This window comes from Colletes latitarsis, chromosome 1, assembly GCF_051014445.1.
Source record: "Colletes latitarsis isolate SP2378_abdomen chromosome 1, iyColLati1, whole genome shotgun sequence".
Taxonomy (NCBI): Eukaryota; Metazoa; Arthropoda; class Insecta; order Hymenoptera; family Colletidae; genus Colletes; species Colletes latitarsis.
In genome coordinates this window covers 40,528,543-40,544,920 of record NC_135134.1, presented here as the reverse complement: position 1 = coordinate 40,544,920, position 16,378 = coordinate 40,528,543, and the positions used below count along the sequence as shown (strand labels likewise).

The 16,378-nt window shown below is 36.1% G+C and overlaps 1 protein-coding gene across 10 annotated transcripts in view; it reads right to left on the bottom strand.

Moving 5' to 3' along the window:
- Positions 1-16,378, bottom strand: part of LOC143345172 (uncharacterized) — a 219,313-nt gene that overhangs the window by 108,954 nt on the left and 93,981 nt on the right. For 8 of the 10 annotated variants that reach the window (XM_076772050.1, XM_076772080.1, XM_076772072.1 and 5 more), the window contains exon 3: positions 10,339-10,395. The exons of 1 other annotated variant lie outside the window; for it this stretch is intronic. In XM_076772050.1, the coding sequence (XP_076628165.1) occupies positions 10,339-10,395 (57 nt within the window). Of the gene's footprint in view, positions 1-10,237; positions 10,396-16,378 lie in introns of those variants that run through there. One more of the 10 variants, XM_076772111.1, reaches the window with a different exon arrangement.

Here is a 16,378-nt window from a genome sequence, read left to right as displayed (position 1 = left end):
AACGTGCATTTGCATAATTATGCATTGTCATTTCGCGAAATGAAAATCAGATAATTTATGTATAGAGGTTAACGTGCTTCTATAGACGGGAAATAAAAATTCTAAACTATTTTCACGCGACAATGAAAACGTAGACGTTGGAAAATAGGATTAAACGCGTTAAAAAGTAAAATAAAAAAATATAAATAATAGAAGAGAAATTTAACGAGAAGTTGTAACAAAGAGTACTGGTGTTTCTTCGAACGCGCATCGACCAATTTCGTACAAATTTCTTCTTCGATGGAATGCCAGATTCTATCTAAGATCTGCTTTCACCGCGATAAAAACACGTGGAATCTTTCTCGAGGATTGTGCAACTACGCGAACCCGTTCATAGACGTCGTTACGCGTGTACAAATAATCTCGTCGTACCTTACGTAGCCAATGGTCGTTAACGATAGAGGCCTAGTCTCGTTGCGCCGCGCGTCGTGCGTTTCTTAATCGCGGATTTATTTCGTGCAGAAAGAAGAAAGAAAAAAAAAGAAGTGGAGCGCGGCAAAAATCGAGCCGCGACCACTTAACCGGCGTAAAAAGTGAAAGGTTAAAAGCGCCGACCACGAGGAAGGGAGAGAGACCCGTCGTTAAACGCATTTCCTGCGAAATCGAGTTAGGTTAAATAGCGGCGAGCCTCTTCAATTTTGAAAGTGAATCAAACCGGCGAGTGAAAGCCGTCGATATACCAGCAGTGAACGTGACACGCTGGCCAAATTCAAACCTAAGCTGGAAGCGTTTCAGGGACAGATATGCGTGCGCGGCGCATGCGGTCTGCGCATTCGGTCTGCGCATGTGGCGTGCGCACGTGTGCGTGCCGTTCGAAAACTTGCCTCGTTCTCTCGCATGCTTCGACTCCGACGCGTTTCAAAAACCTTCGCACGCGAACCTTTCTCGATCTCCTTTCCCTTTCCTGTGGCCCTTTTATGGATTCAGGTCGCGTAACCCTTTGCATCCGAAAACCCTGATAAATCGGTCGACGATTACGCAACTACCACGAAAAAATATCGTAGACTCACGCAGCCTGAAGGGTTAGGCGTTTCAGTCGGATCGGTTCTTGCGTACGTCGAGAGATTATGCGAGGGTGAAATTCAATTCTCGTTTTTTTTCTGTCATTCAACCCCTTTCCACCCGTAATGTCAATTCTCCTAGTAACGTAATATGTGATTAATTTAATGCGTTAATAAACTGATATTTCTCATTAGTATTTGATCTATGTTGTACCCTTTTGTATAATAAATTGTTGCACCATCGTCGCTAATAACCACGTATGCGAATTTTACGCGACGCTAAACATATACACAAAAAAGGAAAGAACACGTAATAGAAACAGAAAGTTATGAATAAACATCCGAAATATCTAAGATAACAGTTGGCGATAGCTGACCAGCAAAACAATTCACCGGAAGCATCGCGAAATTCATGAATTACATAAATTGATAAACGAGAGGTACCTTCAACCGCAATTTCCTCAAATTTATACAGATAACTAGCGGAAACATTGTGTTGAATAATATAAACATTTCTGTCAATTTGTATATATTTGAATAGTTTTAAAAAACAGGTAACACTCACAAAGTCCCTTAATCTTCCTTAAGGGGAATATAATAGCATCAGAGATGGACACAATTATAATAAATTTTCATTCGTTATTTATCAATAAAAAATATAAATTATATTCCACAATGCAAGAATTAAATGTTGCAACCGAACACGACGTTTCTGCTTGTAATCTACTATTCAAATAAAATTCTGTCCATCTCTGGATAACATGAGTAAGGAGAATGTGTACAGTGTCGAGTAATTTCTGCTTCGTCATAGGCTTCACGAAAGCTGACTAAAACGTCTGACCCAATACGAGTCGCATTTCCTTCCAGGACAGATCTTTTTCCCCTGCAATACTGCTCGCGTAAAAACTCGAAACTAAACTTCAACTTTAGATACCTTTTTGCCAAAGTATTTAATCCCCGTAAAATTTACCAACACTAAAAAGATATATTTCATCCATACTAGATATCACTATTTTTATGAATGTTTCATAAAAATAGTTTTGTATATTGTTACCCAAACAGTATTATACGACGATAGAAAGATCAATTCTTGGAGGGATTGAGTTGTATCGAGACAAACATTTTAATCAACTTTCGTAACACCTGTAACTAAAGAAAAATTATTCATAAAGATTTAGTTATCGAAGTGATACATATTTATTTATGAAGACGCGTTGAGTCTTTGGAAACAATTTATCCACTGCATTCGTGGATGCTTTTATTCGTTATTTTCTGTTCGTATAAAATTTCGTCCCTAATCCAGAGGCAAAGAAAGTCTCGACGCAAAGCCGTGTTTGGAATGGACCAGCGATCCTTCATGGGATTTCCGATCCAGTGTTATGACACGCGCGAAATCAATGGCTCACTTATTTCGCGACGAAAATATTATTCGATGCATATGATGTTATTATTGAAATTTGATTTATGAATGGATTGAATTTGTCGAGAGACCACGGTAATGACTTCATTCTCAAACTGACCATTTAATATCTAATATAAATAAAAAGCTAAATATTTAATTATACATTTGGTGCATTTAAGAAAATAGCAATCAACAATCTGGTGCATGAACCATATCTAATTTTAATAATAGTCGAACGTTTCTATTAATAATAATATTAATATTAATTCGTATATACAAATATTACAATAATAGATTTAACTTTTGAAAAGCAAAATATGAAACATTTTTAATTACATTTTTTAGTCTTTTTCATCGTATGTACAAAATTAATGAAACGATGAAAATATAAATAATAAGACGAATATTTTATGAAGAATACACAAAAATGAAAAATAAATTGTTATTTGATAGGTGGTAATAATATAAATTATTTTTAATACAAATTATACCATATAATTTATATTTCTAAACAAAGTGTCAATATATGAAATAGTATTAATATCACAGTGACGTAAGTGGGAACACGTGCATATTTTCAATAACGATAATAACAATAGTATTTGAAATTTCGTCCAGAGAGAATTATGTTCCGGAATAACGTACATCTGGAACACTGTTACGATGATTGATCGAACGAACCTATTTCTATGGTCGCAAATAACCATGAATTATTGAAATCGTTTCGTCTTTGTATCGGAATATACTCCGTTTCCCTGAAGAACCGTGCAGTTCAATGCAATTATTAATCAAACGACGAGTTTAATGACTTTTATTGCTGGCAAAGTAATCCAATCTGTTAACTTGATACTCGAGCACAATTTGTATAAATGCAAATTTGGCCATTTCCAACTTCAGCCTGGTTCGAAATGGTTACAAGAGAGCCGCGAACCGTATGAAATAAAACCAACGACCGAAAACCATAAACGCTACAAGTATCTTCCAACGTTTCGATTGCAAAACCGAAATAAATCTTCCAACAGGTTATTAATTCGAAAATTAATACTAATCGACTAATTAAATTAATTATTCGAAATACAGACATTACTATTCAGACTTGTTTCTCTTTTTGAAAAGAAAAGAATCTTGCAGTATCACACGGAAACGTATACACGAGAAGTTAGTAATATCGAGGACTGTTATTCATTTTGAGATACAGTTATGAATCTGATAACAGGAATATAAGAAAGTCGAAGCTTTGTATTTGAAGACAGTAAACACTTTCTACGCCGAAAAAATAAATCACAATATTCATTTCTACTAACTCTGGAACCATATTGGTTATATCAAATAGAATAGACTAACCAAAAAAAAAAAAAAGAACAAAGAAATGACTCACAACATAAGCAATACAGACTTATTATGCAAGCAGTAACACAAATGCGCACGAACTTATGCACTGACCTGATATTAATCTTCTAGCATAATAGGAATTACCATTCAGGTTGATGTGAAAAATGTTATTGCCTTTGAGATATACTGTTTTCTAAATTGTTTCGGATAAAACCATATTTCTATATAGAATAAAGTATTTATTTTTAATTAGAAAGTGTATTAAAACGAATTTAAACAGGCTTGATAGTTCTAGTGTTAATGTCACCTTAATTTTTTACTAATTCGTGTAACTAACAATCCTTATTGTAGCCCCCTTGCGAACCTTAATATTCCAACGTGGCACGTGTCGTTAAAAAGTTGCCGACCTCTGCTCCAGATACCCAGACCCAAAGCAATTAATCAATTTAATTGTTTTACGTATTTCTATAAATAAATTTATTTGATCGATTTCGAGGTACGTCAAATGAACATCACGTCGCCATTAATTTTAGTAAAATAATGTATAATTACCGGCTGAAACTTAATATTCAATAACTAATACAAATTACCAGTGATGTGTTTATGGATAAACGTATGATGAATGTTTGATGTTGTAATGAACGTAAATGTGTCTCGATTTACTCTGCTAATAGTTCGAAAAAATAGTAACGAAAAATGCAAAAAGTTTCATCTAATGCTGATAGCAAAATTTTATACGAATAAGTAAAGTTTGGTTTTTAAATATAAAGTGACTCTGCGTTTGCGAATACAAGGCAGGACAGTTTTGATTTCAGCATTTTGTACATTGAACGGCATGAGTCACCGTTCTGTTAGAAGTATAGTTGGACTTGGAAAACCGGTCCTGCATTCTTTAATTGCAAACGAAGTGTCGCGCGTTTCTATGTGTAAAACTTGAGAATACATCGTGCATAGGGTACGCGACTGCTATAAATGCTTTTTTCGCAGTCTTTTAACAATTTTCACCCTATGAACGGATAACGACATCTTAAACATGGAATAATTTTATAAATACACTCTTAGTCGCTGGTATTTATATCAAGACAGATTCTAAACAAAATAAATGAAACTTCCTTCGATAAACAAATTAGTTTTTTGACTTTCCAACGCATATTTAATTCGTATCTAATAATATTTTTACAAAGATAAAAATAATTATTACATAACAAATTGTGTGAAAAAGCTATGAGTAATGGAAGTACCAGTTAGACATTCGAAAATTATAGAATTTGTTAAGTGTTGTGTTTGTGCGCGATATGTCTAGAGTGATGTTTGCGTCTAGATCATTCTAGTAATAGATTCCCCACAGAACGATTAAGAAGTGAAATTAGTCAGAAAGATATCTAAATAGTTGTTGAATCATACGTATGAACGAATGAATGATCGATACGTAAACAGGGTGTTCGGCCATCCTTGGGAAAAATTTTAATGGGAGATTCTAGGGGCTAAAATAAGATGAAAATCAAGAATAGTAATTTGTTGATTGAGGCTTCGTTAAAAAGTTATTAACGTTTAAAGTCCCGCGTGTAGAACGGCAATCTGCGAACAGCTACGTACGCGTGATAGTACCAGTAATAACTTTATAACGAAGCCTCAATCAACAAATTGGTATTCTTGATTTTCGTCTTATTTTGGCCTCTAGAATCTCCCACTAAAATTTTTCCTACTTTTATATCTTGCATATGAACGAAAAAAAAACATGAAAAATCCATTTCTTACTTTAATTTGCTGTTAGAGAATGGTATTGAGCAAAGCATGGTACAATGCATAATGGAACTTCGCAAATTGTACACCAATATCGCGATTCATTCCGAATATTATTTTTAAAACAATATGCATATCTTCCTGTATGATATGCGGTTTTTTTTATATTAATTATTTGTAAACTTTTATTTGTTCCTTTAATTTCGACGGGCCTCAAAATATTTCAAACATCTTGAAGAATACGAATATATTTCAGTTTTCACTAAAATTGCAATTTAAACTGCAAATTGTCACTACCTACTACTCGTGACGAACAAACTCGTCATAACACAAAATTTTTCACTTTTTCCATGACGAGTATACTCGTCAGAAACAGTTAACTGGTTAAATAAAGTCTTGGAAAAAAAAAACGTGAAAATAATGGATTTCTTTTTCCCTAATCTAGTATAATACACCATCCGCCATCTTGACAAATTGTTTGGTCCGCGAGCCCTGTAAAGATCGTTACGTCGTCGAATCGTCGAAGAAACGCGACCCGCGGTGAGCAAACCCGCGGAGAAGAAGGAGAAGAAGAATCAGGGGAATGATATTTAATACGCGGACTGGCTAGATGAGATGCTAATGGTAAACACGTAACGTGGATGTAACCTGGGAAGGGAGGAACGGCGTTGCCATGAGGACGGAACACGACGCCGCGGCGCTCTGTTGCCATGATGACGTAACTTTGCGTCTTTGCGTCACACCGGTCGGGGGTAACGAGGGTGTAGGTGGAAAGAGGAGGGAGTGGTTTAGGCGTACCGAACACCAGCGGCGCGCTTCTAGGGCAGGGATGCGTTACGTAATGAACATCAAGATCCCCGCGTATCGATCCTCCATTTTGCCCGCGACGGAGAAAGAATCACGTGAGTTTTGCGTGTGTCGCGAACTCGTCGCACAGTAGGGTATTTGGACGATCTGGCTGGCCAAAATTATTTCTGGTTATTTCATCGATTTACAAACACGTCAACCAACTAATTTACGACCTCCTCCAACCACTTGCGGTGAAATTGATTCACCGATAAGCATGACCAAGACCCATCCTACGGTAATTCGAAACGAGCTGTAATTTGAAATCACGAGACACGCGGTATAGTTTCGCGCCAAAAAGTAATTTTAAGATGATTATAAATTTGTTTGATGTCATTTCGTATAGAACGATTAACTTTAAACCTTTGTAAGGTTTGTTTAATTGTAATAAAAACGATTGTTAGGAGCGACCGTAAATCAATATGATATAATATTCTAATTCAATATACGAGCATTAATCTATTCTTCGACCACGATCCACTTCCATGTTATTGCACAGGCATCGTTCTTCAGGTTCAAGAGCGCCCTCGACCAAGTGAAATTCTAAGAAATTCTAACTCGACTATAATTCACGGATTGGCGAGCACGAATTTGTTTCTTTCGCGAGAAAATTGCTTGTAAATCGTCGCTGGTAACGAAAGCAAGGCAGTTTCGCAGGGCGTCGTCGTAAAACCGCAAAGGGCACGTCGTGGGTGGTGAAACATGTCGCTGGAAAATAGAGTTGTTCTCCGGCGATAGTTGACAAATAACGATAGCTCTCGTGTCTCGGTTTATATTAACATCGTGGACAGTTAATTTTAACGAGTCCAACCGAACGGGGGAAAAAAATGTAAACATGTTTTATCCCCCGGTACAATATCTTCTCAATCTGATCTATGGAATAAAACTCATCGCTCTCAACTTCGTCATCTTAATAGTGACGTTTATCTTAATTGTAAATAATTTTGAAAAATATGTAAATTTTTATATATTCAATTGCATGTGAAATGGAGAAAACTGATTACTGAATTCCCCCTTTATGGAAAATTGAAAAAGTTAGGAATTAATTTGCTAGAATCTACTAGTATTAACAATTCAAACGAGACATGTGTGGAGGAGAGTTTGACAAAGTATACTGATTCAAGACATATATATATAATTCGATGAACAAATAAAATATGAATGAATGTTATGAATGATTTAATTTGGGGACTGAGAATTAATTTACTAGAATCTACTAGTATCAATAATTCCAATGAGACATGTTTGGAAGAAAGTTTGACGAAGTATACCGATGCAAGGCACGTATAATTCAATGAAGACATCAAATATGAATAAATGTTACGAATGATTTGATTTAGGGACTGAAAATTAATTTACTAGAGTTTACTAGTATCAATAATTCCAATGAGACATGTTTGGAAGAAAGTTTGACGAAGTATACCGATGCAAGGCACGTATAATTCAATGAAGACATCAAATATGAATAAATGTTACGAATGATTTGATTTAGGGACTGAAAATTAATTTACTAGAGTTTACTAGTATCAATAATTCCAATGAGACATGTTTGGAAGAAAGTTTGACGAAGTATACCGATGCAAGGCACGTATAATTCAATGAAGACATCAAATATGAATAAATGATGCGAATGACTTGATCTAGGGACCAATAATTAATTCGTTAGGGTCTACTAGTATTAACAATTCAAACGAGACATGTTTGAAGGAAAGTTTGACGAAGTTTAGCGACGCGAGGTAGCAAGTATTATACAATTCGGTTATCAAGCAGTCGATGAACGTCGTCTTTATGCATCGAGAATCAACGGTAAGACGAAATAATTAGCTTGGATGAAGATCTCAAACGCAAGGCCGATCGGAAGGACGAGAGCCAGGAGTAAACGAAGGGATCGAGCCAGGATATTCACGTGGGGAGCACTTAACTCGACTGCCGCGGTTAATTGTTAGACGACTTAACGAGGCGTCGGGACACGAGCACGCACTCGTCTGTATCAATATTTGTGTAGGTGGAAGCATCCACCGCGAGAGTTGATCGCTCCTAAAGACGGCATTGTTTGCGGTCGTAAAGTCAATCGACTCGTTTGTACGCGCGACGTCGACGTCGACGTAGACGTCAACCTGGCAAAAGTGTGCAACGAACGATCGAAATCGAGACATCGCCGAGACAATATTAACACATCTTCCTATCGAGCCTTTTCTTATATTTTCGATCGAACGCAAATTTTGAAGAAATTATAATTAATTATGTTTTTAAAAGTGACTATCTTTGTTGAGATTAAAATTAACACTCTTGACAATTTGTATGCTGTGTCTTTGAGATGAACAAACGACACATTGTACAATTTCATTTTTAATAAAATTTCTATCCGATGCACTCCTGGTGCAATTCTGAGAAACCATCAGGATAATTTGAGAAAGGTATAAAATATTTAATTACTGTTTTCGCTTGGAAGCGAGTAAGTATGTAGGTACTTTAATCTTGAACTGAGCTCAACTTCGCCGTGTGTCGACCAACGAGAAAATTAAAAGGAATAGAGAGTTATGAGCAAAATAGACACACAATAATCTTTCTAAAATAATTTAAACTTATTATCGACAACGGACGAATTAAAAAAGAAATAATAATAAGAATATAATTTAAAAGAAATAAGAGAAAATTGAAAAAGATAAAAGCAGAAAAATGTTGGCTGAAAATATTCGTTACCGTCGTCGAAGCACAAGGCTTGCTCGTTTGGTTGAACTACGCACAAACTCGGTACTGTCCTTTGCCTTCGAGTATGCAAATGTCTTCCCGTCGGTGACAACGGTCCAAACAGTACGGATTTTTGGAACACACGGAGGTTCAAGGATACACGCGATCGAACGACTTCCGTTTGGTACTCGAAGATCCAAGGTTCGATCGTTTCCCGTGGCATGCATTGCTCTTTAAATCCCGTTACGAAGAAGACATTATGGCCAGCGCGCGCAAGAATGCAGAAATACTTTCTCTCGTGGGTCCACTTTGGACCAATGAAAGAAACGAGCCCGGTTTTACGAGTTCCATCTCGAGTCAACATTCGACGCAACTTTAAAAATTGTTCGAACACTTCCGGTACGCAGGGTCTTCCGAGAGGAAGTGACATTACTGTGCTCATTGTACTGCAGGAAACGCAACACAATTGAAGACTAAATTTTTGACAATCTTTTAGTCGCGACGTGTATGATATGTTTAAAAAAATCTGCATCGTTTGGGCGCCAGTTTGAGCTATTATTAATTACTAATTTATCGCGTGCATAGTTCAACAAAAATTCGCCAAAAATACAAATAAAAACTTAACCACCCAATAACCACTTGTTATATCGCGAGGGAATAGGTACTCTTCAATTAGTGTAATGTAATAAACAGTTTTTTCATTTACTCGGAACTTGATTTCAGAATTGATTCACGGTTTACTAAATTTGTTAAATCGTAAAAATTTTTCAATTGATCTGTTATCCGGCAGGCAATTTTCAGGGACCGTTTGCGATTTCTTTTTTTAGTGGACAATCTGTCGTATTTCGGGTACAATGGCTACGTAATTCGATAATTGACAAATTTTTAGCCGCGTCCGTGTATCGAACATAACACGATGGTATATTTTTCGCTCAGAGTCACCTGCACAATCTCCTGACACAGTAATGAGACATTTCCTCCTTCAACATCCTGTAGACACTTCGTTAACGAAGTAATGAAATTGAATTAACACGAAAACACTCGGCAGGAAGACAGTTACGCAAGAGGTCGCGAAGGATGTATTGAAGTCTAATGAGGGGTATTGAAGTCTGATGAAGACCGTGTCACCAGTGATCACCAGTTCGGAACACGTGTTTGTTTCATAACGGTATGTTTTGCAAACCTGTCTGAACGCCCTGACGGAAACCCTAAAACGGGACAACGTTAATAACATCACAGTTTGCGGAGAGTTTCGGACCAAAAGGAATTGCAGCTCTTAATCACCTCTCATATTCCTTTGATCCGGTTCCTGGAGTCTTCTTCCTTCTCCCAAAACTGAAACTGAAATTAAAAAGGACGATCTTTTTATTCTGTACCGAACAATTTTTTAAATGTGGGAATTAAGTACTACTGGACGTAAACAGACGTTCAACAGTTCGAGAGGAATTTACCATTCTAACAAATAATTTTAATCTTCGATAAAATTATAACGAAGATGGGAGAAAAAAAAATTGTTGTTTGGGGAATCTTGTATCGCAGTCGCGTAGAGGATTAGAAACTATAACGTTTTGTATTTAACTTTGTTTAAATATCTCTTATAGTTTCAAAGATATTAGCAAATGTATATAAAATCAGAATTTCTTTGAAGGGGTGAAAACACCCCTAGAACCGTTTTTGGGCCAAAATGAAAAATAGCAACGTGATTAGGTTCACGTGTACTTGATTTGTGCAAAATTTCAGATTTTTTGAAGGATTAAAAAAATTTACACCAGAAATTGAATTTTAATTTGAATTAATTCAAAGCTACTAAAAACTGCAAAAAGTCCACCATTTTGCATTTCAGGTGTTTGTGGCCTCACACTTCAGGCGGTAATATATGACCTATCGACAAGAAAGGGTTATGGGAGGGGCTAGTGGGTCCGTTGAGTTATGCGAGCTGCTTCAACCATGGTTGAAAAAAATTCGAGGAACATTGGTTTAAACGACCCTTTTCAAGTGTCTGAAATGTGTTCTGCGTCGTGTGTCGAGCACGTGGGAACGCAGCTTAACACCGATCTTTGAGTTGTTACTTTGCAATGAAATATCGAACAAACCATAAAAGATAACCGCTGAACAACCGCGCCAGAAAAACAAGTAAAACCATGTTTAGTGACTAAAGCGACAGAGAAAATGAAACAGGGAATTTAAATTTAAATTTAGGAATATCTGTCCATCACAAAAGGACAGTATTCATCAACACGTGATAAATGTCAGAAGACAATTTGCAAGAAGCCTCGTGAGCCATGAACATTTACGTGCAATAAATAATTTAAAACTGAATAGAATACAATATTATTTTCAAGCTTCGAAATGTATTTTGTCAGAAGAATCAATACAAAAATTATCATCAATTTTTTTTATGAGGATTGACGTAAATATATTATCTGTAGAAAATAGAAATGGTGAAAACGAGGAAAGAAAATTGAATAAAATGAGAAAGAAACATCAATGAGAAAAAAGTAATTTAACAATGAAATATACAATTTAAAAACGTAGAAACGTACAATTTTCAGTAACATTTTAACAGTAACTTATTACATCACTACATACAAATTTATCAAAAATTTGTTCCATGTATAGAAGGGAATATTGTTGGTCAGAAATGGGGGCACGAGATAGTCGACAAATGGTGCAAGCCGGTCAATGAAGGGGACACGAAATTGAATATAATTTTCACTATAATTTTCCTATAAATAGTCAAATAACACTTCAGAATTAATTTAAAAAACTAAAGGCTTGAATGACTGTAAAAAGATGGAGTCATGGTCTATTTTGCGTATTTATTTAACTAATTTTTTTAGAATGATCGGAAATTTTTTAATTTCGTCAAAAAATTTCTGCTACCCCCTGTCGATTTTCTTTTAAACTCTGTTTTTGATTTTTAATAAACACAACCATGGGTAATGTAATACAATTTAATAATAAAAAATAAAATATATAAAATTTCTACGCTTTATTCAACCGTTTAGTATTGACGTCACTGCTGAATGCACGCGGCTATGACTTTTTTGTTTGCGTGAAATATAATACGTAACATTTGTCGAAGAATAGTCGGGGTTAATATACCGGAATACCCGAGCGCCAGATATTGGAAACTATTGTAGTAAGCCTTTTGAAGCATACTAATCTACTAGAATTTATTTAACAAATTTGCAACTTAAATAAATGTAAATAGCAACTATGGTTTGTAACGATCTTGATAAAAATCAAATACAAAAATTTATTTTACATTACATAATATGTATATTATATCTTAAATTTCATATTTATAATATAATACAGGGTGTTCGGCCACCCCTGGGAACAATTTTAACGGGAAATTCTGGAGGTCAAAACAAGACGAAAATCAAAAATACCAATTTGTTGATAAAGGCTTCGTTAAAAAGTTATTAACGTTTAAAGTTCCGACCGAACTGAATTTTTTGCTAGAAAATGGGTAGGATTTCGGGGGTAGGTCTATTCACCAAAAACGATTGTAATTAACTCCTACAACCGGAAATAATTTTTTCAGAATGATTTGAAACTTTTCAATTTTCAGTGTAACAGACAGTTATGGTCAGACATTATATTCTCAGTAATGAATTTTTTTCTCAAAACTGCGTAGGATTTTTGGTGTATGTCTATTCACCAAAAACAATTCTAATTGACCCCTGCAATCGAAAATAATTTTTCTAGAATGATTTGAAATTTTTTCTTTTTGCCGAAAAATTTAGGCACTTACCTGTCGATTTTTCTTAAAAATTCGTTTTTCATTTTTAGTACATTTGTTTGACGCTGTACCGACATGTTGTCTAATACTTTTTTGTAGGTACCCATGAGCTCTACTCCAGAAAAAAGTTTCATTGAAATATATTCATTATTATAGAAGTTATGGCTGTTTGAATATTGGACCAGTTTTAGGCGGTTTTTCTCAATTTTCGGTGTCAAGGAACAACTTTTTCATTATTGTTAGAATTTCTACATATTCTACACCAAAATACACGTTGTTTGCTTTTTTAAACATTAAAATCGTCTAATCCGTTCAGGAGTTATGGTGTTTTAAAGATACGCATGAAATTTCGGAGAACGATTGTGGCCTGAAATTAGATTTTCGGTAAGGAATTTTTTTCTCGAAAGTGCGTAGGAATTCGAAGATATGTCTAATGACCAAAAATGCTTGTAATTGACTCTTGTAACTAAATATAATTTTTTCAGAATGATTCGAAATTTTTTAATTTCGTTTAAAAATTTCAGTACCTACTCGAATTTTTTTCTCGATAATGGGTAGGATTTCAGGGGTATGTGTAATGACTAAAAACGATTGTAATTGACTCCTGCAACCAAAAATAATTTTTTCAGAATGATTCGAAATTTTTTAATTTAATTTTGTTAATAACTTTTTAATGAAGCCTCAGTCGAGAAATTTATATTCTTGATTTTCGTCTTATTTTGGATTCTAGAATGCTCCATTAAAATTTTTCCCAGGGGTGGCCGAACACCCTGTATATTATATTTAAAAAAAAGTATTGGTAATAAGTTATTAATTCTGAGCAATCAATATTCTTGTGCGTCCAATAATGATAACCTGTACTTGACAGGATAGGAATAGATATTAAGTTACGCGTAATTCGCGACGATCAAACTGCAAGCAATGGTACCCCAATAAGAGTTGACTCATTCATCGGCGTTGGATTCTCACGCAAGGGGTAAATTGAAACTGAAAACACAAACAAAAGAGAATGAAAGAAATAAGATGCATGAAAGATAGTTGAGGCCGCTAATGAGCAGAACTACGGTAGAAGCGGTAAGTGGCACTCGCTTGGTACTCGCACGCTGATCGTGTTCGCAACAGTTACGGAATAATTAGGAACGCACGTTGCACCGAGCTGCTCGCACGTGCAAAAGTTTCTCTGATCTTCTATAATTACCGCGTAAGCGCGACTCCTGGATCGATAATTCGACGTTCGAGTGGGTGTTCGAACTTTTCCCCCTCGAGGTTGCTCGCCTAAATCCGAATAGGATAAATATAGAAATAAATATCACTAAAAAGAAAATCACGAAACAATTCGAAAAAGTACAGTCTAGACAACAATATCCCTCTAGTGCATTGATTGTTAAACTAAAATCTTGAAACTTTGGTTTCAGGCAATTGTAAACTACGTAACTTAAAATTTGTCACCTCAACTGGAGAATTAATTAACTGTCACCTATGCAGGGTGTTCGTGCACCCCTGGGAAATATTCTAATGGAAGATTCTAGAAACCAAAATAAGACAAAAATCAAGAATACGAATTTGTTGATTGAGGCTCCGTTAAAAAGTTACCAACGTTTAAAGTTCCGCCTGTAGAACGGCAATCTGCGAACAGCTGCGCGCATGCGACAGTGGTTCTCACTCAGCATGGGAAACCCTACTTAGTGACGTATCGACATCAAATTGTAAACGTTAATAACTTTTTAACGAAGCCTCAATCAACAAATTGCTATTCTTCACTTTCGTCTCATTTTGGCCTCTAGAATCTCCCATTAAAATTTTTCCCACGAATGGCCGAACTATGTATGGATGACGTGGTAGTCGAAGTGTTGAATCGAAAAAATAGACGATTCCCGTTGCAGCAGAACGATTTCGTCTCAGAATTCGTGCGTAAGGCGTACGTTCAATGAAAATCGACAGCAATGGATACGCAGTTGACGAGTAGCAGAGCACGAGGGATCGATACCGGAGAAACTCGCGCGGTTGAAGAGGGGCGGCTTCCCTCCTCCGCGGCGTGAAGAGCGTGGGGTTCCTAGGGAGCAAGAAGGCCGCGCGCTATGGAAAGAAAAAGAGGATAAAACGGTCCGCGACGAAGAAAAGAAACGGGGGAGTAAGGGGAAAGAAGCCGACCAAGGAAGACCGGGAGGCTGTGTCGAAGAAGAGGAAGGGGGCGCCCCGCCAGTTCCCCGAACGTCGACCGCTTCTGACGACGTTAAAATTAAAATCCGGTCGGCTGTGTTCAGCCGTGGACCGAAGCAATTTCACGGAGCCGGCATATAGTTGGCCAGAAGATCCCCCGTGTATTCCGAAAAGGGTCCATCTTGGTAGCCGAGGTAACCGAAGCGGCCTGGGGAACCGCTCTAGAATTTTTCGAGTGCCGGGGGTTCGCTACTTCCGTTGCCCCACGCTATTATTTCTGTCCTATTTTTTGTCCTATCGTTTAACACGTTGGCTGCCATGTCAGTGGAATTCGAGCGACGCGTACTGTTACGGGGAACTCGATCGCTCCATACCAATTCACAGAAATACATAAATTATCGTCCTGGCTAGATTTCGAATAGTTCTGAAATTTATCTTCGATCGACCGTTTCATTCCGACATGCGCTATTCTAATAAAATTTTGAAATTGATCAATGAAATTGGTGTATGCTGAGCATTGAATATATAGGGTGTTCGGCCACCTCTGGGAAAATTTCTAATGGGAGATTTTAAAGGCCAAAGTAAGAAAGAATACCAATTTGTTGATTGAAGCTTCATTAAAAAATTATAGAAACATTTCCGGCCACAGAGTACATTTTTGGTAAAGAATTTTTTTCTCGAAAGTGGGTAGGATTTCGAGGGTATGTCTAATGACCAAAAATGATTGAAATTGACCCCCGCAACCGAAAATAATTTTTTTAGAAGGATTTGAATTTTTTTTTTTCATCGAAAAATTTCAGCACCCAGTCGATTTTTATTAAACATTCCTTTTTCATTTTTAGTAATTTTGTTTGGCGCCCTACAGAAAAGTTGTCTAATACTTTTTTGTAGGTACCCATGAGCTCTACTTCAGAAAAAAGTTTAATTGAAATATACTCATTATTGTAAGACTTATAGCCGTTTGAAAATTTGACCATTTTTATGGAGTTTTTCTCATTTTACGGACTAAAGGAACAACTTTTCGAATATTTTTGGAACTTCTACATATTCTCCATCAAAATACGCGTAGTTTGCCTTTTTAAACACTAAAATCGTCCAATCCGTTCAGGAGTTATGACATTTTAAAGATTCGCATGAAATTTCAGGCAAACATTTCTGGCCATACATTATATTTTCGATTAGGAATTTTTTTCTCGAAAGTGCGTAGGAATTTGGGGGTGTGTCTAATGACCAAAAGTGATTATAATTGACCCCTGCAACTGAAAATAATTTTTTTAGGAAGATTTGAAATTTTTTTTTTCGCCGAAAAGTTTCATACCTACTCGAATTTTATTCTCGAAAATGGTTAGGATTTCAATGGTATGTCTATTCACAAAAAATAATTGTAATTGACCCCCGCAACCGAAAATAATTTTT